We start from the raw sequence: 24,753 nt of genomic DNA, 5'->3' as shown, positions 1-24,753 counted from the left end.
TTGATTGGTGGCACTCATGGGCACTGATTGGTGGCACTTCTGGGGCTTTACTGTAATCAGGGCACTAATGATCAGCGCCCTGATAACATGCCTTGTTCTCTCTTGCAAGGAGATGCTGCTGATCGGCTCTCCTCACCGCACACTCTGTCAGTGTGAGGTGAGGAGAACGGATTGGCGGCACTTCCTGTAAAGACATGTGACCAGCTGTGATTGGATACATGGTTAAAGAGCCGTGTCAGCCTCCACGGGCACGTGGGAGCGGGCGTTCTGGTTCGCCGTCATATGAGATCCACCCAGAAGGAGAGCCGCACCGTCCCTCTGTCATTTGACAGTGGGCGGGAAGCAAGTGGTTAAGATGGGTACACACAGGCCAAAAACCAGCCAGTTCAGCAGTAACATACAGACTTTGTCGGTGTGTCTAACAACATGCTTTTGATGAAGGGACATGCTGGAAAACCAGCATATGATCAGCAATTGCAGCCAATTGCTGCGAGTGGCACGTGGGGGGGGGGGGGGTCATCACTACTGTCAGAATTCAATAGAACAGCAGGGGAGATTGCCGCACCAACATCACTTAAGTTGGTACGGCGACCTGTCAGCTTTTTTCTGTTCAACTTTAAATCAGTGTGTACCCAGCTTTACTCTTTAGTCTATAAATTTGTCTCTTGAGATGTACCTTTTACTGTATATTTTAATATTTTATATATGTTGTCCTAAATTATGTCTTATAGGCAGGGCTTTTTTTCTCAGAAAATAATTGCAGAAACTCAACCACGACCCCTCAAACCCCCCCCCCCCCCCACACACACACACACACACACACACCCCCCTCAAACCGCATCAAATAGTAGGTGTGGTCAAACTTCACTAACAGTGGGAGGGTCTTAAAGGGTATTAAATACTAGAAGTGCATCCAGTGGAACTGTCGGCATCTGCACTGCACCCCGGGCACCTGGATCTCCCTTGTCCCCATCCTGGTGGGAGTCACTCAGGAGATCAGATCTACAGGAGTCATTGGAAGACAAGCTGTCACCTTTAAACACAAAAGCTTTGTTTACAAGTGATAGTGGTAAGCAGGGAGCAGTGGGCCTGAGCCAGAAGTGGTGGAGGTAGTTTCATCAAATTCCAGCTGAAAAAAAGTCCTGCTTATATGTACATGAAGTTAAAACCGTTAATCTTACCTGATATTTCTTCTGAATATTGTATTTTTCTAAATAACCACTTGCAGATTGCAAGTCTGGGGCGCACACACAGCGAGAGTGTGATTTAATCGTTTTTTTATTGGATATGTTATAATGCAGAAAGTAATACATTTTGTTTTTTGTTTCAAAATTGTCGATTTTTTTTTGCTTATAGTGCAAACAATTAAAACCACAGAGGTGGTCAAATACCACCAAAAGAAAGCTCTATTTGTGGTAAAAAAAGGCAAACATTTTATTTGGGTACAGTGTCGCACAACCGCGCAATTGTCAGTTAAAGTAATGCAGTGCTGTATCACAAAAAATGGCCTGGTCATGAAGGGGGGGGGGTAATTCTTCCGGAGGTCAAATTTCTGAACTCTGTTAAAACTCTGTTAAAAAGTGGGAGCCATAAAACACAGATACAAAAACACATTTTATGCTGACACGTAGTCATCATACTCAATTTACATTAATATTAAATATTACGCTTTTAACTTATTTCTTACTTTATGTAATATGTATATGTATAAGCTATGTATTATATAAGTATCATTAAAAACACAGTTGCATGCCAAGTAAAAAGCACATTTATTACATTGCTCAATTAAACTGCAGTTATATGAATCATAGAGTTAGATGCAATCCAATCATTTCCTATTCTTCTATGTTTTATTGAGGGTATATATTCACTTGGCAAGATGAAAAATGTTTATCATGGGAGGACATACTAAAGGAGCAGCAAATCCTCACTTAGGAAAGTAAAGCTCATATGCAAACAAATTTTGAAAAACTGAATATTGACTTGCATGTGATTGGATGATTCAAATGAACATTGTTTTATTTTGCTAATTGAATATTCTGCACTCCTAAAAAAAAAAAAAATTAACTAAAAGAAATACTTGGTTTGTGCTTTATGCATGTACAGTTGCAGTATAAATAAATTATCTATTATCTTCTATTGGCTATCATGACGTATCTTGACTTTATTTACAGTAATCAAAAACATTATAAAAAAAAAACAAAAAAGAACATGTAAAAGGAGAACATGCAGCAATTCACTAGTTAAATAGTAGATTACTAAAAAATCTGTCCGATTCATGCTCCAATATAATACAGCATAAACTCTGTGTGCAACCATCTAGAATAATAATTTGCAGTGTTCAGGCACAGAGCAATGTTGAGAACTCCCAGCTTTCTGTGAGTTGACATTCAAAAAATATGTCACAATGGCTGTTTTTTCAGTGCTGTTTACTCTTCAATGGTAAATTAATTTGAAAGTAAAGACAAAGATATAATAAATATGTATTTACTATTTTAAATAGTTATGAGGTCAAATTATTGGTAAGTCCTGGGGAATAGTAAGGTAAAAGTTTTTCACTCCATCATTGGGTGGACCTATTGCAAGATATGGATCCCGCAGTCAAGTTCATTTTGGTTATTAGCGTTGCATTAAATCTTTAATAAAATTAATAAATGCTCAGTCTGGAAAGCAATTTCTAATTGTATGTGTATACCACAAAATTTAGAAGTGTCTTTGAAAAACAGTCTTTGCTTTTTTTTTCTTTCTTCATAGTGAGGGAGGGGTCACAGACGCCCATGATGGTGCTAGCCTGTCATGTCCTGTGACATCAAATGGGTTGTCTTCAATGTCTGTGTTTCCGCCTTCATATAAAGGAGATCCCAAAGAAGGTGAGGGAACAATCTGATTGTATGGGGTATAATGGGCAGTAGAACTTCTCAGGTACTGAGATCCGGGGCCTCCAGCAATTCCTCCTGCTTGTGATATTGGTGCAATGGTACTGTTACTCACAGACCATAAACTTGGGTATTGACTGCAAAATATAATGCAAACATATTATGTTAATAATTTAGGAATTTGCTAAAATAATCAGTTATCTATAAATCAATTTAACATTCCATATATAGGGTTCTAAGTTTTAGAAGATATAAATGGAGATATAGTCAATAGCCACACATCAGGTTTAAGGTACAGAGATATATAAAATTAACATCAGCACTTGATTGGCTAGCATTGAAACTGCATGTTTCACCTTTTTGTAAAAAAAAGATATACAAAACAAAAATGAGTAGGATGGTCAGGGCAGGGCTGTATTTAGGCATGCTGCACTAGACACACACGAATGATGATGCATTCAGGCCTTCCTAGAGAATGCTGATACATTTAGGTAAATTGCCACCCTTTATGCCAAACAATTATTTTAGTAAAAATGATTCCCCAAATGTGCTATTATATTAGCATGCCCCCTAAATTATGTATAGCTTTTTTTTCAGCTGCACAGTCCCCCAGAGGAAAATATGGGCAAATCATTCCTGAAATTAAAGATATTTCTGATTTCCCTAAACATCCTCTACACCCCTTCCCCTGCAGCCAGTTTTGATGAATTTAGCTACAATGGCCCAGAGGTTGCCAGAAAAGGAAAAGGAAATAAAAAAAAAGTTTAAACTGTTTGTACATTTTTGAGCTTTGGTGCTGCCCATTCTATCCCGATGCTCTAAATCAGGATTAGGCAACCTCGGGTCTCCAGCTGTGGTGAAGCTATAATTCCCTGACAATCACAGGCAGGACTCATAAAGCCAGAGGCACGATAGGATTTGTAGTTTCACCACAGCTGGAGTGCTGAGGTTGCCTATCCCTGCCCTAAATATTGGCCCAAGACATCTATTCTGGTAAATGTTGCCATTGCTCAGAGATATAACAGCAAATCACATTATGTTGTTTTAATCAGACATCCGTTATCAATATTACAGTGCATATGCATACTGTAGGGTTGATTTACTAAAACTGGAAACCAATTAACTTCAAGTTTTGTTTTGTTAAAGCTTAATTTAACAAGCTGAGGTTAGAAGCTGATACCATGCATAGTTGCTCCAGATTTTGCACTCTTCAGTTTTAGTAAATCAACCCCTATGAATCATACACAAGTATAAGTAAATCAGTCATAAGTAAAAAATACATACCAAGAACTGGATGGAATAGCACTTGCGTGATTTATTGATGACATTCCACTGTGTGTTTGCATCTGTAAACCAGGCCAAGGTTCATTTGACTGGAATACGGGAAGGCATGCAGAGGAATTCTCTGTGTAACTTGCTGTAAGAAAATTATAAATTGACATATGATTAGAAAGGAGCTTCTCTGAAGTGTTTTTTTTATTTAGAAAGGGAACATTTAGGTTGGATATTTGTAAAAACTGCTGTGGAAAACATTTGGACACATTCTCTCCATGGCTTCTGCACAGAGTCTCAAAGTGGTAGAGTCTTTGTTAAAAACAAGCCAAACTAGTGAACAGGATAGGTAAAATAACGGCATTGGTATTAAAACATTTTATGAAGCAAAAACTTTTTTTTCAAGTGTATATAGAGTGGGGAGATTGATACCCCTGTAAAGTTCAATTGCTGCGTACCTGCTGGGAAAATGTACCTTTCTATTTGTCCTAATGACCAATGTCAGTGGCACAGAAAATAAAAGGAAACCCACAATTTTAGTCGTTAGCACTGCAACAGAAATAAAAAATCCTCCTACGAGGATGCTGTTTTGGTGAAAGCTATCTAAAAAAAACAATACTGATAGAGGCTTTCTGTTCCCTACTCAAAAAAAATAAGTTTTTGCTTTCTATATTAAAAAAACAAAGAAACTGTGATTCGGAGTCATAGTGCTATTTTTATCTCTCATAAAATAATTTTCCTGGCAGCTGTCAGGATAAGGAGTTCAAAATTGCGTTGAAAAAAAGTGTTATTTAATATAAATCCTTCTCCCTGCCTATGCTTTCCTTTCTTTTCCAAAAAAGTACGTAAAATAGAGGAGAGACTGATCAAATACCCTAACTTTTCTTGGAAAAGTCTTTTTAAAATGTATACAACAAGGGAAAGTTATGACATCAATCTACAGTTCACCCAAATCAGCACTTTTTTCAACCTCTGAGACTGGTCTTGTAATCGGTATATGTCTACAATTCTAATGTATTCTTCATAACTAATGTTCATCAAAATTTAGTTCTAAGACTTAATTTTCTTATTACAGCATTTTAAATTATTAATTTTTTTGGATTACTTACGTGGAGAATGGTTTCTGTGGGCATATGGGTTTGGATAGGGTGAAGCTCTGTGATTTTTTAATGTTGTAAATTTTTCATAGCCATGAGAAGAAGGAAGTGATATAGGTGTCCCAAATGAAGGATGGTGAGTAGCAGGAGAACACAATGAACTGGACCCAGGAATCAGCCAGCTACTTACTAAAAAGGCAAAAAAAAAAAAAAACATAATAATAATTAACATGCGTGTTGGCTTTGACAGATTTTCTTTAAAAGAATATCTTCAATAAATTTTAAAATTGTCTTAACTTCGATTCTAAAAGGTATCAGGTATTGCCTTTGTTTGCCAGATACCCCTCCTTATGTGAGGTAGCAAGCCTTACACGACTAGCAGTTTGGTGGCTAGTTATAGCCTAAGGATGGATAGTGTACTAATGTGTAGGCAGGCAGGTAGAACTTAGGCCCCTACAAATAAAGCCAAATGTAACCATAGAGAAGGGGATTTCTGGCTAACAACGGTAATAGCAAAAAACCTTTCAATGCCCAATTTCTTGCAGGACACTTTCTTTTAAAGTGCAAGTCTACTTTTGTTGAGAAATACTGTGCTCTCAATGTTAATTGTATGCATTGCAAGGATCTTAGAAAATGTGTTGCAGATTTTTACCGCCCACTGTTGAAACTCAAACATTCATTTGAGAGTCTGTGTGCTATAATCACATGACTGGCACTAGTGTTGTGCTACAAAAATAACTACTGGGGTCCGTTGCCATGGTTTTAATTAAGCAGCATTTGAATGATTGGGCAGTTTTAGGCATTTTTTTTTTTAAACAAAAGTGAAGTGTTCTTTAAAAACATAACATTTCTGATATATTTAATTTAAATCTCTAATACTATAGCAAAGTTGTATATAGGGAGAATCCCTCACACTGTTCTGAACCCTTTACAACTATATACAGTTCAGTAATCAAAGTGAACACAGCTCCATTGCATTTAATACATTTATTGAACATTCATTTTGTAACATGAAAATCTTTAGTAAATCAATCCGAATCGGGTTTAAAGTGACTCTGTTACTACAGGGTCCAAATTGTGTAAAGGTATCCCATAAATGGAGATGCTCTATACCTACCTTTACAGTGACCTGTGTCTTAAAAATCCAACACGTAGCAGATCCCTAAGCCTCTGTAGGTTTCACACATCCAGGTGTGTCCTCCTCCCCCTCTGCAGGATATAGTTTCTGTGGCTGGAATGTATACCTTGTAATGACGTAAAAGCCGAAAGGAGGAATCACAGCTTGTGGCAGGGGTATCAGATATTTAACATACCCAGGAAACAGGCAGGTAAGTAAACTGCATTTTTTACAGGGTGGTGTTAGTATAATTTGGACCCAGTAGTGACAGCTAGAAAGATTTGTGTTTCTACCACCAATAATGTACAATAATATTGTCTAAAGGAAACAAGATTCAAATGACCACACAGATGGTAATAGTAATAGCACTCAACAATACCAATGATCTTCATTTGAATATGGATTGCTTTTCCTGTATATCACCTATATCAATGCCACTACTCCACACAAATTATTAGATGTGTTTTTTTTTTTTTATGTACAATTTCTTATGAATGAAATTGTTAAGAAATTCAAAAAAATATTTTCTTCCACATTGTAACCACTTACATTGTGAGAAACCAGTTTGCTGATGATTTTCCACTTCATCCATAAAATCCTTATGGTCACTCCTGTCAAACACAAAATATATTATTGTAGCATGGAGCTGAAACTATGCAAAATAGAATAAACAGAATAAAGAGAAAGGAAAAATGAGCATGAAAATCGGTGACAGTACAGTTGCTGATTTTTATGCCTATTTTTTTTCTCTTTATTTTTGAATTAGGGATTTCTAGATTTTTTTTTAACTTAAGTAAATAAAACACACTTATACTTAGACTGAAAAATAAAAATGTTTTTATATTTTACCTTTCTTTTGCATCAAGGAAGGCTTTCGCAAAAGGATTGTGCTTAATTTTGAGAGCGGTGATCTGAAAAATGTAAAAGAAAACAAACAAGTTCCTTTTAGCAAAATACCCAAAGTCAATATTTTTACATATGTTAGACCATTATATATACAGCACACTGTATATAAGTTATTCACGTACCATACATAGTATATCTTACAACATTTGAAAATGAAAAACACAACTATGAAAATAACAAGAAAAGATTCTAATGCCCTGTACACATGGTCGGGCTTTCCGACGACAAAATCCGTTGGATTTTTTCCGATGGATTTTGGCCTCAACTTGTCTAGCATACACAAGGTCACACAAAGTTGTCGGAAAATCCAATCATTCTGAACGCGGTGACGTAGAATACGTACGACGGGACTATAAACGGGCCAGTAGCCAATAGCTTTCGTCTCGTAATTTATTCTAAGCATGCGTGGCACTTTGTCTGTCGGAAATTGTCTACACATAATCGGAATTTGAACGATTGGATTTTGTTGTCGGAAATTCCGATGGAAAAAGTCTGATGGAACCCACACACGATCAAATTTTCCATCAACATGATCTGATCGCACATTTTCCGTTGATAAGTCCGACTGTGTGAACAGGGCATTAGCATTTATAATTCTGCTACTGTGCCTAAGCAGTCCACATTGCTTTTGTTTATTCATCAAAACATAAAAGTTTTAATTGTTTATGGTATTTTTCAGTACTGCTGTACACTTCATAAAACAATCATTCACTTACAACCTTAGGGTTTTGAAAGAAAGCTAGGAATGAGAAAGAGCTATAATAAATGTTTCTCCTGTCTGGAAAATATTGTTATGGAGAAATTTCTGTTTTGCCTTGTGTACCAAGTGGCCAGCACATACATGTGAATTTTCAAGGGTATGTGAGGATTGGAGGCATAGCTTCTCATAAACTATTACGTCAAAATGAAAACTAGCTGAGTAATGACATACCCGACAGTTTCCCAAAAGTGAAAACATACAATTACAAAAGTGTTTAGAAACTATCAAGTGGGCCATTTATGAAAAATTAATGGAAAGCACTAAGGTTTCTAAAAATCTTAATCCCACTAAAGATACATACAAGTCTTTTCATTCCATGCTGAAGGTGAGGAAACAACACCCTGTTCTTTATTCCCTATTCCTAGAACTCTCTTCATTATCCTCCATCTGATTTTATATTCCTAATGTGTTTGCTCTTTGTTATGTTGTTGTCCCCATGCCCTTTCCTGCATTCTTTTTCTTAGATATCAGCCAGAGGTTATCTTGAAAAATATCAACTTTGTTGATGTCATTTCTGGTCAGGGAACACAGGTATGCCATGGCCAGGTACTTTGACTTGTGACATTACCTGGAGTTTGACAGGGCTGCTGACACTTTTAGCCAATGTGCTACCAGGCCAAAGCTCCATGATGTCCTTGTAATGCATAACATAACTAAGGCAGGCCATACATTATGTAATTTTCCACCACGGGCGGAAGGAAAGAAAATTGCTTGATTCCCCTATCAACACAGCTAGTGTTGATGGGGGAATCCCTCCATAGAGCTATTGTGTTTTGTCGGGCAGTTTTCCCAACCAGCCAAAACACGATTAGTGTTTCTGGCTTATAGCCAGCGACCTTTTGGGAATACCGGACAGGCTGGTTGTACACAAGTCAATCGATGGATCGTCTTGTGTACAACCAGAGTGCCCATCAATGAATCAAAATTCGGCCAGGCTCTGCTCATTATGTATGGCTGGTTTAACAAGATGTCCACTTACACCACTAGGATTGGCACACCTTTATTCACCCTGGTACTTAAACAACAACATACACCCACACTAGACTATCATTTTTGACTCCCTCCCAAAATGATTACTATCCACTCTCTACTCTACTCCACTGCATAATCAACCATCCCCCCACAGATGACCACCAGCTCCCCATCCCTGAAAACCTCTTTTATTAACAAGCACACATTTCTACTTTATTTTTTCTGTACAATTAAACTTTTCATAGGCCTTTGGAATCAATTTAGAAAGCAATATTAGTATAATAATATACTTTGATTATTAAACAATATACATTCGATTATTGGATACCCTTAAAGCTTTTTATGAATACACATTACTAAAATATAGGACAATGTGACCCATACCTCTTCATTCTGATAAGCTGTAACAGCTATAAACTGTGTTTCAGGGAACGCATGACTCGTGATCATTTTCTGTGGGCCACCAACACGTACTATATGAATCCTAGGTTCATATTTATGTAAAGAGTTTAACATGATCTAAAAAATAAAAATGGTTACATTTATAACTTACAGAATATTTAAATAAAACAGACTAAGCTCTGAATTGCCATTTTTAATATTGATGGGTAACTCTTTGAAGTATTCATTTGTTGAAGGACAGGGTTAGTGCATGTTAGCCTGTCCCATGCATCTTACCAAAAAGTTGTAACTTCTTATATTGTGTCATATTATGTTTATAAGTTACACAGATGATTAGTTACAGTTTAAGTCTAGATTTTTAAAAGACAATATACTAAAGGAAATCTTTTTTCCCCCCTAAAAGTCCTGAAAAAATATTGTCATCTGAATATTAATTATATTGTTACATTCTGTTAGTATTTAGGGTATATGTTGACATTTTCTTGTATTATAATAATAATAATGATAAAGTGAATATACTTTTTTATTGTCCTTGACCATTAACCTATGTTATGGAAGACATACCAAACACAAAATCCTACAGATTGTTATACATATATTTTTGTATAATCTGTGATATCATCATCCTATCATTAACCCCTACCAGTTAAAAAGCAAATTCATTCATGTGTATTTACACATTTCCTTTAAATTATTTAGATTTGCTTTTTGTCTATACTGGATTAGATGGACTGGGCATTAAAAAATAACAGGAACATGCAAATACATAAAAACATGTAAAATATTACCTGTCCTTCCCCATTCATTTTATTGGTAAGCTTGACCTTGCTGAAGGAAACTGGGGCTTTCATCCAGTGAGCTCCAAAATTAGGTGAGTCTGGGTGAATATAAACACAGCTTGGAACCTGTGGTTCAGGTTTGCCCCCTGGCACCCATTCTCCATTTACATACTTCCATCGATTATTATCTGCAGTTACGAAGTCCATTAAAAATGAATACATAGCATTTGGGTCAAGGCCAGTAATATTTACTTTTATAACTGGAAACATTCTCCTAAAATAAAGAAAAACAGGTTTGGTTATTACATGTGCAAATAAAAGCAGCTTGATAACATCATAAAGAAAATACAAATTACAAAAATAATAGAACTAATGTCTCCATTGAGTTGAAAAGAAGCCGAGTATTGGAAATCCACAAATCTGCTTCATAGTTATGCAGGACAAATATATGAACAGCTAAAAAAGTTTACAACTCATATAGTCATAGCTAAACAATATTACATATGTATTTGTTAAAATAAAGTCAATTGCAGGCATTCTATGTTTTATTCCATGTAAAGATAGTAAATTATAACTGATATCTATGTACATAATAATACACTTGGGGTGAAAAACAGATTGTTTCCTCTCATTAAAAAATAAATATTTTATAATATTTTATTATATATTATATTATGTTAATCATATCGGACCAGTGTATTGAATGCTTCCTTGTGTTTGCAGTGATATTTCATTCACTGTAATAAACTGAATATTTAAAATAAAAAATAAAGCATAATTTTGTATAGACAAAGCAACACATTAGAGATAATTTTTCAATAATCCAACCAAACTGCATAAAGCTGCTCCTTGGTTAGCTGCTTTAGGCTGCTGCTACAGTATTGCACTTAATGCATGATCTTATTAAATAATAATCAATCTTAATTCAGGTACTCTAGATCTTTTATATTTTAAAGTCAATTATTATTATTTTAAAATATAAAAAAAATTGGTTATGTATATTTTTAAAACTTTGTTTTACTCAAAAAGTATGAGTTATGGTATATCATGTTAATTTCCATACGAATTTGTTTAACTCACAAACATAGGTATGAAATTAGAAATACTGTATCTTGCATTAAATCACACATTCTTCACACATTAAATCGTATAAATAATTTCTTCGCTTAGCCAACATGTGAAAAGTAAATTCCTGTTTCCTTTTTTGTTCTGAAGCATGCTATAAGCCCTTGTACACGTGGTTGGACATTCCGACAACAAAATCCGTTGGATTTTTTCTGATGGATTTTGTCCGAAACTGGTGTTGCATACACACGGTCGGACAAAGTTGTCGGAAAATCCAATAGTTCGTAACGTGATGGTGTTATTTAGTTACGACGAGACTACGTTCAGGCTTGTAGCCAATAGCTTTGGTCTAGGAATTTGATCTGAGCATGCGTGGCACTTTTGTCTGATCGGAATTCTCTACAAACTCGATCGGATCATGTTGTCGGAAAATTTTTATATCCAGCTCTCAAACTTTGTTGGTCGGACAATCCGAAGGAAAAAGTCAGATGAAGCCCACACACGGTCGGATTATCCGACAACACGGTCCGATCGGACATTTTCCGTCGGAATGTCTGACTGTGTGTACAAGGGCTTAAACAATTTTGAATTGGTCACATATGGTGCTCTGCAAGTAAGCATAGTAAAACGATTTTGTTAGCAGCATACATTTCAGAATAAACCCTCAGTTTGTAAATTAGAGATATGTTGTAAAGACTTGATTAGCAGAATCTTAGGGTCGAGATTCATGTTTTTGGTAAGTGTAGAAAAGAAAACCTTTGCTGTATTTTTGCTGCCTATGTCCCCATTCAAAAGATTTCTTCCAACTTCCTGTCATCATAACAGCCAGTTTGTATCACAGACAGCACTAAGTGCCCGAACAAGGTTTTATTCTTTCTCCACTCTACTAAAAGGGGTTTTATTGTTGCTAGCATCCCCTTCCCTCAATTTCCTGTTTCAGTAACAAATTGGAGGAAATATTGCCACTGGAGTCAGAGACAATGAAAGTCTGACAGAGGTTTCACCCTATCCAAATGCATCCATTAAAATGGTTGACAGTGATGCACTAAAGGAGTAGAGACAATTTACCTTTTAAAGTAAATGTTCATTTATTTTAGTGTTCCCTTCATTCATATAATCCAGTTTATTTAAATTGTCCCCAGACACGATTTTGTATTCGTTCACCTTGTTAATTAAACAGTCTCTAAAACCTCATACACACGCTTAGATATTCAGATGACCAAACCTCCATTTTTTGTGCCATGCTAGTCTCATGTTGAAAGTAAAGAGGTTACTCACAATACGATAATTTTTGTTTGACAAATACAATGTCAGAAGTGACGGAACGTGTTGAATAGTTTTGTATGTATTCTTTTGTTTCTAAGCATGCGTAGTCTTGCTCTTACGATTTTTTTCGTCTGAAAACCGTACTAATGAAACGAAAATTTGGAAATTGAGTTCACATCCGACAAAAATGTTACACTCTGCAAATCCAGCTTTTGTCTGAAGAAAAAGTGAAATCGGCTGTCAAAAGCACCGTACTAACGATCCGAAAATCATCAGACAGCTTGCCGTATGAATTTTTACATCTGATTTTCGTATTGTCTGTATGGGCCGTAATCCTTTAGTAAATTAACCCCTACATGTGAAACGTCACTGATTCATGAATGACAAGTGAAAGGTTTTAGAAAAGCATCATGGTGTGTCCAATTTAACATTGCATCATCATTTTTGTAAAGAGCATGAAACCGTACGATTGGCTGCCTTTTAAAGAGAAACCTGTGCTGAGAGAAATACATGGGCTGCCGTTGCTCATCATATTGATTCACAGGCTTCAATATCTTATGTATCACTGACCTAGATTAGTAGTCAGTAAAGTCAGAACTCCTGGTCTATGTATTCTAGATTATGTAGAGCCCATTGTTTTCTAACTTTAGGTGGCAGTTGTCATTGGAAGGTTATTCTCAATTCCTGTTCCTGTGACAACTTTAACATTTTTGGATTCCCCATCACTTTCTGTACCGGAGACAGTACTCACCAGAGCAAGGGCAAATCCCCATAGTATGACTTAGTATGCAAAATATAATTGCAACTAAATCTTGAGCAGTGACATATTTGCTGTGCTCCACAAGTTCTCGCTATTTCGAGAAATGCAAAGGATCCCTGTTATTGGAATATATTTAAATTGATCTGGCTGCAGTAGAAGCGTTTTAGGAAACTTGCAGTGAGGACTGTTTATGCTTTAAATCAGTATTAAACCCAAAAGCAAACATTTATTATATTGCAGCTTACCAAGCCTTTGATATGATGGCTGCAATAGTTTTCTTTTTTAAGGCGTCTTTCTTCTTCTTTATTCTCACCTGGGGATCTGGCCAGTAAGTCTGTTGTTTTTCAACAGAACAAGCTGTCCTGCAGATGTAGCAGTTAGAAGGAGACAAGCCATTTACCAGTGGCAGAGGTACTAACAATGATCAGCTTTAAATTATGCAAGCAAAACCATTATCCCAAAAGGAACAAATCTGTTGCTGTAATTGCTTATAAAGTTTTAGCTGGAGTTTGGATTCAATTTATCAGTGTATTCAAATCTGCTAGTACAACTAACACCCCCCCCCCCCCCAGACTGATAATGTTGCTGTTTATACATGACCCCTGTTCTCCTTCCATCTAGAAAGAGAAAATGTTTAAAAAAATAAAACATATTCAGCCACCACATCTAATGATTGATAAATCGCAATATATACAATTTGGGGTTTTCGGTTTAATAACACTTTAAGCTGAAGATGGCATACATTGCTAAAATGATGCTTACCCAGAGAAGGTGTAAACAGGGTACACCCTTTTCTCTCAGGACAGCAGTCTCTTGTCATGAAAAAGGATATTTTCGATATATATCTCTAAAGGCCTGTACATACAATAGTACATACAATACGAAAATTGGAAGTAAAATTTTGTCCAACAAACTATCTGCCAATTTTGGGATCATTAGTACAGTGCTTTCGACAGCCGATTACAGTTTTTCGTCTGTCAAAAGCTGGATTGTTCAGATTAAAACATTTTTGGTGGATGTGAACTCAACATCTGATTTTTGTATAATTAGTACGGGTTTCGTACGAAAAAAATCATAAGAGCAAGACTACGCATACTCAGAAACTAAAGAATACATACAAAACTATTCAACACATTACGTCACTTCTGACGTTGTATTTTGTCAACGAGAATTTTTGTATGGTGAGTAACCTCTTCACTTTCGACATTAGACTAGCATGCAACCAAAAATGGATGAAAGGTTGCCCGAATATCTGATCGTGTATACAAGGTTTTACTTAAGGACAAAGTTGTTGGGTTGTTGGGACAGAGTTGTGGGAATAGACTCATTAGTACTTATACCACTGACCTGGCTGTTCTTTGTGATTTATTCCTGCATTCAAAATTTGGTGACCCTGGAAAGACTTTTCTGGATATAGTTTGGTGCCCTGGTAGTGGTATGCACTTTGCTGGTTGTCATTGTACACACTTTGTACAATGACACTTTGGCATGAAATTATTTTTTTACATACAGAATTTTTGGTACAAAAAAATTAAGTTTAGTATTTTTTTCCATGCAGAATTGCAGTGTAACCTTTTGCATGATGAATTTTGTATGAATAATGTGAAAAATAAGAAGCAATCTGGGAAATTGTACACTTCTAATGCATTTCTTAATAGACTTTAGTCTATTAAGCCTATAGCAATAAGTTTAAGGGTCCTTGGGACACACAGAAGCACTCTTTTAAAAAAAGACATGTATTTGTAGGCAACCTGGAGTGCAATAAAGCACATTAGTACACTTTTTATGGTGATGGGTTACCTTTAAAGTCAAACTCCAGCCAAAACTTTTGTTCTAAGTATTGAATAGAATGGGGAAGGGTTAGGCCTTTTGTCAGGTTTTATTGAAGTCTGTATCACCATTGGGAGACTTTCTTTCACTTTTTATCCCTGTGACACCGGGAGAAGAAATGAGGGGAGTCACTAGGGTAGGAAGATACAGTGCAATAAAAAACTCACAGAGGTACTAGTCTATACCCACTCCATTTTTAAAAACAGTGTCATGTTGTGGCCTCTATCCACATTAGAGGATATTCTTTTTTTTAGGTACTGTAGCTCTGACATCCTCCCACCTGGCCCTGGCATAGTGAGAGGAAATCTCCCTAATGCGGACACAGACAGGAAAAAATACCTGCCAGGGGTTCCAACCCTTTCCCACTCTACCCAAAATAAAAACGGTTTTGGCTGTGGTTTGGCTTTTAATTGGAAAAAAAACATTAAAAGTACACAGCTCTAATTTAACCTACCATTGTATACTACTGTTTACAAGATACATCACAATCAGTAACATTTGAGTTACTGCACACCACATCGATATATTCTAGAGTTTGGCAACTGAGTGTAATGGTCACAATACACTTAATAATCTGATCAAATCATTCTTCACAGAATGGGATATTATGATCGGATCTATAAATACATATACTGTGCCATCCATCAATTTAAATATAAAACTGTTTAATAAAAATGATTCTGAATGGCCTGAATAGAAAATCTGATCATGGGAAAGTAGACAATTCAGTATCATCATTAAGTGTATGACCCATCGAACAAACTTTTCAATCTTCCTATCATTTTTTTCAATCTGACAGAAAATCTATAAAAAATATGATCATATATAAAATTGTTCCATGTATGGCAACCATAAGCCTTAACTTGTGACCAATGAGATGGAATGTAAAAGATATGGTAGTACCCAGCACTTGACAAGATTTTCAAAGAACAGAAAACTTGTACTATATTGTTTGTTCATCTAGGGATAGCATGTCACCTACAGTAAGTACTATAGTGGAAATATGTACATTAGAATGCACAGAAGGGCAAATGTTCAAATCAAGTCAATATGGTTATTAAATTAAATTATATTATTAACTTTAATAAAAAATTTGTATCTTAAAGTTCAATCTGTATTATTCTTCATTATACCTTATTTATATTTTTAAAGAAGTAAAAAAAAGGGCTGTTAAAATAAAGTAAATCAGTACAATATTCTAGATAATAAAGAAAATTAAATATTTTACTATATGTTACAGTTTAAACTCGCTATAAAACAGCAAACAAAACCAGATTGCAACAAGGTTTCCAAGAATTCCAAATTCTCACTCTACTGAAGCACCATATATTGGCAAAATCATTGAAAATAAACTTGATTTATGTCCCATTCTCTTTTATATTCTAGATGTAGATTTCAACTATGTTTTATGTGAAATTATCACAGGAATGAAGACCAAATTAAGTGTGTAAAAAGTACTATGACAAATAACTATATATATATATATATATATATATATATATATATATATATATATTTCCAAATAATAAAAAAAACCTGAATGCATTCTCCAGCCTAAAGGGCTCTAATGCTTATCTCCCATGCACATTGTAATTATTAATTCATTTGCTAGACACATATGAAGAAGACATTTGATGAAAAACTTACCTGCCATTCTTGGTGACTATCATTTCATTTGTGAGTTCTTTGAATCTTAACCATAAATCGGTTTCTTCTAATGCAACTTTAAGTTCCCTCTCTGTAGGGTCTCCCTTGTCACTGCCAGCCTGTAGCTCATTTTTTACAGCAGTGAGAAGATGATCCATCCTGCACCCTGAGTTCTTGCTACAGCTTTCTGTTCCACTGATACTCATGTTTAAGTGCCAACTTAAGTGACAACACTAGTGCCTGCCGTCTTCCAACAATCCACAACCCCCCGAGTCTTCTGCCTTTCTAAATCAAAGCTGATGCCACACAGAAGATCAGATGCTCTTGAGAGTTTCATGATTGGTGGTTAGTTTCTTTTGATCTTCATTACTGTTGCTGCTGATTGGTCAGTGAATGTTCCTTCAGGTTTTCAGAAGCTTCTCAGGTTAATTGCCCTGTAGATTAAGTGAGAGTGTATGTAAATATCTAAATGTTTGCACCTACATGGAAAAGCAGAGGTGCCATAAGGAAGAGGTGTGTCCCAAAGCCCCATAACCTGCTTTAAGTGTAATAGCCTTCATTAGGAATTAACACCTGGCAGAATTAAAATTTCAAATCTAGGGCTTAAAAACAAGAGGTGTCTAGGTAAATGGACTTCCATGTTTTCCTGTCACTTATGGGTGATGTCTTGGAGACAAAACTCTACAGGAAATCATGTTCTTCCTTTTCCCTTAATTCATCAAAAGAAAAAACTTTAGTTAGCCAAGTAAAAGAATTCAATAAATAAAATACCTTAAGCTAGGCATACACAATTTGATTTTTATGTGGATGTTCATAGAAAAATTGTTTGTCAGAATGCTCTTTCTTGTTATCATTTAGTCAACTAATTTAATTCAAAAGCCCCGAACATTTTGCCCAGACCGGCTAATTGAATAAAATTCCAGATGCTTTAGGGTACATGCACACAGCCATGAGATTTTTACTGATCATAAAGGCATACTTTTTCTGGCACCAAAACATGTAGATGCCTATGCATTTAAAAGCATTACTTTTTAGTTCTTTATCGCCCTGCTCTGTTTTTAACCTTAGAATGCACTTTTTGCATCTACGAATATACGCAAAAGCATAAAATGCATGCTTCAGATGCAGGATTTTTTAAATGAAAAATGCATTTTTCTTTTTAAAACAGTGTGCATGTACTCTTAAACAGGTAAAATGCACATTCAATTTGACACCATTAATCATTGGGAAATCAATCGAATGCTCCTTAAATAAAAAAAATTTAACAAAATTCTACATGGGGTATGAGACGCTTTAGTCTTGTTACCTGAATTCTGACAGAGCACAAAGGCTTACCCACTTTAAAGATCCCAAAAATTTAGGAGATCCTAATGCTGTCCAGGTTATTGGAATTATAAATTCTTTACTATTCCCCGACAGCTGAGATCTCTTGTTATCGACTGTTGCTTAGTATTACCTTCCCATGGGAACAAAGGGCTGAAGTAGGAAGGTGAAGATCAGCAGGAAATACTTAATTTCCCCATACACAATAGCATTCTGTTTACACAAGAGCTCAATGTGCTACCCAAAAAATATTCAATATGCAAGGAGAGCAGTGCATTATCTGCAACTGTGTATGAATATGTATCTTATAGGCATGTAAATGCAAGGAATATATCATATTAAAATATATAATATTAATACATGCTGAAATTCCCCCCTAAAATGTCAGAATGTACTGTAATGTGTATTGCATGTGTTCTGCCCACTTAACATATGAATTGAGGCTCTGTCCAGGTACACTTCTCTCTATAGAATGGTCACACTACACAGCCAGCTATATATCTACATATACACCTTTATCCAAGATATTAGCATAGCTGGCTGTCCAGTATCAATAAAACCGTAGCCCCGATTCCATTCTCTAACCTAAAAGATGCAAATGTTTGCTTTTCCTGCTTCAGTATTAGGTGAAATACTCTGAAATGTAACCTTGCATCATTTTATACCCCTAAAAAAAGAGACCTTCAAGAAATATTAGAAGTACATATTACTATAATTATTCAGTACATAAATGTTTATGTATATATTTGTTTACTCCACGTACTATTTTTAACCCCATTCAATCCCTATGATGTATGCATTTATTATCCAAAATACTGTATATTTATATGTCTTTTATTTAATTACAGCTGGGGCTAGCAATTAAAGACATTTTAAGTAACAGTGTATTAATACCATTATTAATGGTTTGGTGGAGCAGGAAGAAGGGAAGCTCATGATGTATGTGGAAGTTATGCCCCGCACACATGATCCGAAATTCCGCCAGCAAAAGTCCGATGAGAGCTTTTGGTCAGAAAATGCGATCGTGTGTATGCTCCATCGGACTTTTGCTGGTGAAATTCCGGCCAGCAAAAGATTGAGAGCATGTTCTCAATTTTTCGGTAGGAAAAAGTTCCGGTCAGAAATTCTGATCGTCTGTACAAATTCCGATGCGCAAAATTCCTACGCATGCTCGGAAACAATTTGACGCATGCTCAGAAGCATTGAACTTAATTTTCTCGGCTCGTCATAGTGTTGTACGTCACCACGTTCTTGACTGTCAAAAGTTCAGAGAACTTTTGTGTGACCATGTGTATGCAAGACAGCTTGAGTGGAATCCCATCCGAATTCCGTCGGAAAAACCATCAGAGCTTTTTCCGACCAATATTCTAATCGTGTGTATGCTGCATTAGTAAATGTTTGATTCTCCTCCTGCTAACTAGACATTTATTTGGTAGTCTTGTGTCCAATACTGTAGTAATAGAAAGGGCTGGGTAACATCTGTACAAATAAGTAAATCATATAATATACAGAGGGTAAGCCTAGGTTTCCACTAATGCTGCTGCATAATCATGTGTTTTTCAATGTGGTTTTCATAGCATGTTTTTGCTTGTTTTTAAAGGCACGTGTTTTTATGCTTCTTGCATTTTTGTATGAGGAGAGTGGTTGTTGATAATGATAAAACTGTGTTAGTCTGTACTCTTTTGAACAGACTAGAATATACTTCAAGGATTTGTGGTAGCATAATATTTCCCAATGCTATATACCTGAGCCCAAGGTTTTTGTAATATTGTCCCTGGCCTCTCTGCTTCAACAAAGCAAACCTGGTTGTTGTGTATGAGCGGTTGAAGGTATGCATGTTGATATACAAAGCCAGTATCTTTGAGAACAGTGGTCAATGTTCAACAAAGACATTATAAACTTATACAGGGAGATTTGTTTCATCTCTGTGTATTATCTGAGGCTATCCACTTTAAAGGAGGCAATATAGACTATATACTATATAGATAGGTGTAGTGTCTGTTGAGAGAAATATTAGCAAATTGTATCATGATTTGTAGTAGCTACTGAAGGCCTAAGAGATTTTTTTTTGTTTTAGCCACACTGCTTACATAGGGCATTTCCAAGAGTTTTCCACATTTATTAAATGATTCATAGAACATAGGGTGGCATTTAGCCTTAGCTTTGCCCAGTAACAGTTCCTTAAGAGAATTCTAGGCAGGGGCGTAACTATAGGGGGTGCAGCAGTCGCGACCGCAACCGGGCCCTGTGATGCAGGGGGCCCATGCAGCCCCCTCTATGTATGGTCGGCAGCAGCATAGGCAGCTAGGGGTACCAGTGCACCATGCACACGGGTGGCTGGAGGTGGAGGGTGACTAGCAGAGCTCCATGCTCGACTATCGCACTGGCTGATCTTTAGTTGTGCATTCCCCGCATGACCTGTGTCCTCAGCCGCCTCCTCAGAGTACCCCTCTCCTGCTCCATGCATTGCCACTCAGTCCGATGTCTGTTCTCCCCAGCCAGAGTCCCGCCCACCCCGAGTCCGGCCCACTCTGCAATGCAAACTTTTCCCGGGTAAACAAACTTTAAGCACACAGATGCAGTGCAGCCCTATGAGAGCCGGCTCCCCGGAGGACACTGCAGGCTTGTCTGCCAGCCCCCCTCCTCCCCCATCATACACAGATGATGAAAGGTCTTTCTGGGAGATATGCTGATCGCCCGTGCAGCACACTGGATGGAGCCTAGGCCAACATGGATGAGTGCGCGGCCTACAGCTTGGTCATGGTGAGTGAGAGGACCCCATCCCCCACACACCATTACATACCCCCTCCATCTCCCCCTGGGGACAGGGACCCTTTCTCCCCTGGGGACAGGGACCCCTTCTCACCTAGGGGCAGTAACTTCATCTGCCCTGGAGAAGGACCTCATCTCTTCTGGGGATGGGGACCCCATCCTGCCTAGGGACAGTCCCCCAATGGGGCACCTAAAAAAAAAAAAAAAAAAAAAAAAAAAAAACTACTGATACCAGTGGTGGAACTACAGGGCTCACAAAGGTCATACCTGGGACCACGCCCTGGAGTTCCACCGCCGGACTCGGAGGGAAGGGCCCTGACTGGGGTTCAGGGGGGCCCTTCATGGTTTCTTGCATCGGGGCCCTGAAGGTTCTAGTTACGCCATTGATTCTAGGCCAGGCTTATCTTGGATTTGGTCTCTGGACCCTGGGTCAATTAAAAGCTAGTTCTAAGGTGGAAATTTTTTTAGCAACAGTTCTTGTCTAGTTAAAAGTAGAATAGTTGCACGCTATTAGGCAGGGAAATAGTTAAACCTGAAATTGCTGCTGCTGTCACTTATGTGCTCCCACAAAAAAAACAGTAAATAAAATAAAAATGAGATAGTTGTATCAGAAGTATAACAGTTAGAGCCCTTTCACACTGAAAGTGCCTGGGTGTCGGCGCTAAAACGGCGCTATTTTAAGTGCCGCCCTTAACCTTCGTTTTTGCGGCGCTATTTGGCCACTAGCAGGGTGGTTTTAACTCCAGCTAGCGGCCGAAAAAGGGTTAAAACTGCCCGCAAAACGCTGCTGCAGTGGCGGTTTTCCAGTTGCACGGTGGTGCTGCTCATTGATTTCAATGGGCAGGAGTGCTATAGGAGCACTGTATTCACCGCTCCTATAGCCCTGCAAAGAAGCTGCTTGCAGGACTTTTTGTGACGCCCTGCCAGCGCAGCGCCCCAGTGTGAAAGCACTCGGGCTTTCACACTGGGTTTGCAGCTGAGGCTTTTTTCAGGCACTTTACAGGTGCTATTTTTAACGCTAAAGCACACCTCCAATGTGAAAGGGGTCTAAAACAAAACGAATGTGCAATATAAGTGTTCAAAACAAAAGTCCAATAATAAAGTGATTCTTTCTTCTGCTGACATGCACAGAAAAATGTGAAATAATTCTTTACTTCAAGCAACCTCCATATCCTCCAGATGAAGCCACGTGTGAGGTGGTGAAACTAGTAGAGGTGGAGCCTGGAGGTGGAACCTTGTCGCAACTGAGTGAGACTTTTTCTGATGTATTACCAATGTTTTTCATTTTTTAATAAATGTGAATTGTATATTAGCTGGGGTGGAGAGATTAATTTTTAATCCCTCGGATACTGCACTATTGGAGGCCCTTTCTGTTTTTTCCATGTATTGTTGAAACTACCGGCAGTTAATGTGGATTATACTGGATCCAAGTCTGAAGTAGCACAGCGGAAGGAACTCTTATCAGATATAGATCATTACTTGTTTCCTGAGAGACCAATAGAGGTTACCAAGGGGGCTTGGGCAGCTTCCAGGCTCACCTGTCCCACATCTATCCATTCCATGCATGTGCTTCCACCTATAAATTTGTAGTGTTAAGACTGTAAGCAACACAGGGTGCCATGACGAGGTCTTGCAGCTTTCACATGCGTTTGCAAATGTGTGCTAACTAAACCCCTGCTTTTAACAGACGGTTAGACAGGTACATTTGGTTGGTTAGCAGACTGGTTGGTGAGTTGAGTTATGGAATTGTTTTTGTTTTATATGTATATGCCCTCCATGTGTTCCTCATTGTGAAAGCCAGTTATAGGTGTGGGCAGTGGCCAATTTTTTGTTACTGTTTGCATATATGGTCTGGGGACACACTGGACACCTTCGCTGCCATTGTGCTCTTGCTGGGTGTCCAATGTGCTCCTGTACCTTTAAGGGGGCTTGGGCAGCTTCCAGGCTCACCCGTCCCACATTTATCCATTTCATGCATGTGCTTGGCACCATGCATGTGCAGGGTGCCGTGACGAGGCCTTGCAGCTTTCACATGCATTTGCAAATGTGTGCTAACTAAACCCCTGCTTTTAACAGACGGTTAGACAGGTACATTTGGATGGTCAGCAGACTGGTTGGTGAGTTGAGCTATGGAATTGTTTTTGTCTTATAGGTTACCAAGGACCAGCAAGGATTTCCTGAAAGGAGAGTTGCACAGAGTGCAAAGCATGTTTGACCCCAGCAGGGTCTTGTAAGCCCTTGTACACATGGTCGGACATTCCGACAACCAAATCCGTCGGATTTTGTCCGACTGATTTTTTTTCCAAAACTGTTGCATACACACAGTCGGACAAAGTTGTCAGAAAATCCGATCGTGCAGAACGTGATGACGTTATTTTGTTACGACGGGACTACGTTCAGGCTAGTAGCCAATAGCTTTGGTGTAGGAATTTGATCTGAGCATGCGTGGCACTTTGTCTGATCGGAATTCTCTACACATGATCGGAGTATGTCCGATTGGAGCATTTTGTCTGAAAATTTTACCAACAAGTTGGAAAACTTGGTCCGTCTGATACTCTGACGGAAACAGTCCGATGGAGACCACACACAGTAGGAATATCCGACAAAATGGTCCGATCAGACACATTCCGTCGGAATCTCCGACCGTGTGTACAAGGGCTAAGGAGGTAAGTGAGCATTGCGTGTGGTAGCGGGAGAACAATGCATATGGAGGTTGCCTGAAGTAAAGAATTATTTCACATTTTCTCCTCATGTCAGCAGAAGAAATCATCACTTTATTATTGGACTTTTGTTTTGAACACTTATATTGCAGATTATTTTTGATTTACTGTTATACTTTTGTGTTTTTCACTGATGCAGCGCTGTCTCATTTATATTTTATTTACAGTTCTTGTCTAGTGTCCTCTCTTTCCTATGTCTTGCACCATGTTTGATGAGGATCCCTCTGACAAGAGGTTTGTGGGTGGACCAGACCAAGCTGAGGTTTGACCCAGGGTCGGCATTGGTTTTAACCACTTCAGCCCTGGGAGATTTGGCTGCTCAATGACCAGGCCATTTTTTTGCGATACAGCACGCCGTTATTTTAACTGACAATTGTGCAGTCATAGAGCTTTCTTTTGGTGGCATTTGATCGCCTCTGTAGTTTTTATTTTTTTCACTATAAACAAAAGAAGACCAACAATTTTGAAAAAAAAAATATATGTTACTTTTTGCTATATTCAATATCCCACATTTTTTATCCAAAGAAATATGTTTTTCCTCAGTTTAGGCCAATATGTATTCTTCTACATATTTTTGGTGAAAAAAATCGCAATAAACGCATATTGATTGATTTGCGCAAAAGTTATAGCGTCTACAAAATAAAGGATAGATTTATGGCATTTTTATTATTTTTTAATAGTAATGGTGGCGATCTGCAATTTTTATCGGGACTGCAATATTGCAGCAGACAAATTGGACACTTTTGACACATTTTTGGGACCACTGACAATTATACAGCTATCAGTGCTATAAAAATGTACTGATTATGGTATAAATGTCACTGGCAGGGAAGGGGTTAACACTAGGTGGTGATCAAGGGGTTAACTGTCCTCCCTATGTGTGGTCTAACTGTAGAGGGGGTGGGCCCAGCCATGCTATTCTACCACAGTATAACTGCGGCGGCTGGTTGGCAAGAGGTTAAAGTACATGCACAGCATAGAAGTTGGATCTTGTATCACTGTATCTCTTTGTAATAAGCTTTCATTAAATAGCTATTGTGTGTTTTGGGAAGGGATATTAGGGTGTAAAGTTGGATTGTGATAGTGGTGTGGTCAGAGAATGTGATTTTGTCCATGAATGTCAAAGTCACTGAGAAAGGCCCTTATGTTTCACTAGGAAGTGGTCGATTCATGAATAAACTTTGTTTAC

At 37.6% G+C, this 24,753-nt stretch overlaps 1 protein-coding gene across 1 annotated transcript; it reads right to left on the bottom strand.

Annotated features, from left to right (window-relative positions):
* Positions 1-1,260: 1,260 nt before the first annotated feature.
* Positions 1,261-17,129, bottom strand: LOC143987695 (T-box transcription factor T-like). The gene is made up of 8 exons (XM_077486631.1): positions 16,750-17,129; positions 10,191-10,455; positions 9,385-9,519; positions 7,212-7,273; positions 6,912-6,973; positions 5,258-5,434; positions 4,161-4,293; positions 1,261-3,013 (listed from the first exon to the last, which is right to left on the bottom strand). The coding sequence occupies exons 1-8, from the start codon at positions 16,953-16,955 to the stop codon at positions 2,749-2,751; spliced, it is 1,305 nt and encodes a 434-aa protein (XP_077342757.1). The 5' UTR covers positions 16,956-17,129; the 3' UTR covers positions 1,261-2,748.
* Positions 17,130-24,753: the final 7,624 nt, after the last annotated feature.

Source organism: Lithobates pipiens, unplaced genomic scaffold (genome assembly GCF_037356315.1).
Source record: "Lithobates pipiens isolate NorthernLeopardFrog02 unplaced genomic scaffold, aLitPip1_a1.2 Scaffold_18, whole genome shotgun sequence".
Classification (NCBI taxonomy): Eukaryota; Metazoa; Chordata; class Amphibia; order Anura; family Ranidae; genus Lithobates; species Lithobates pipiens.
This window is presented reverse-complemented; position numbering and strand designations above follow the sequence as displayed.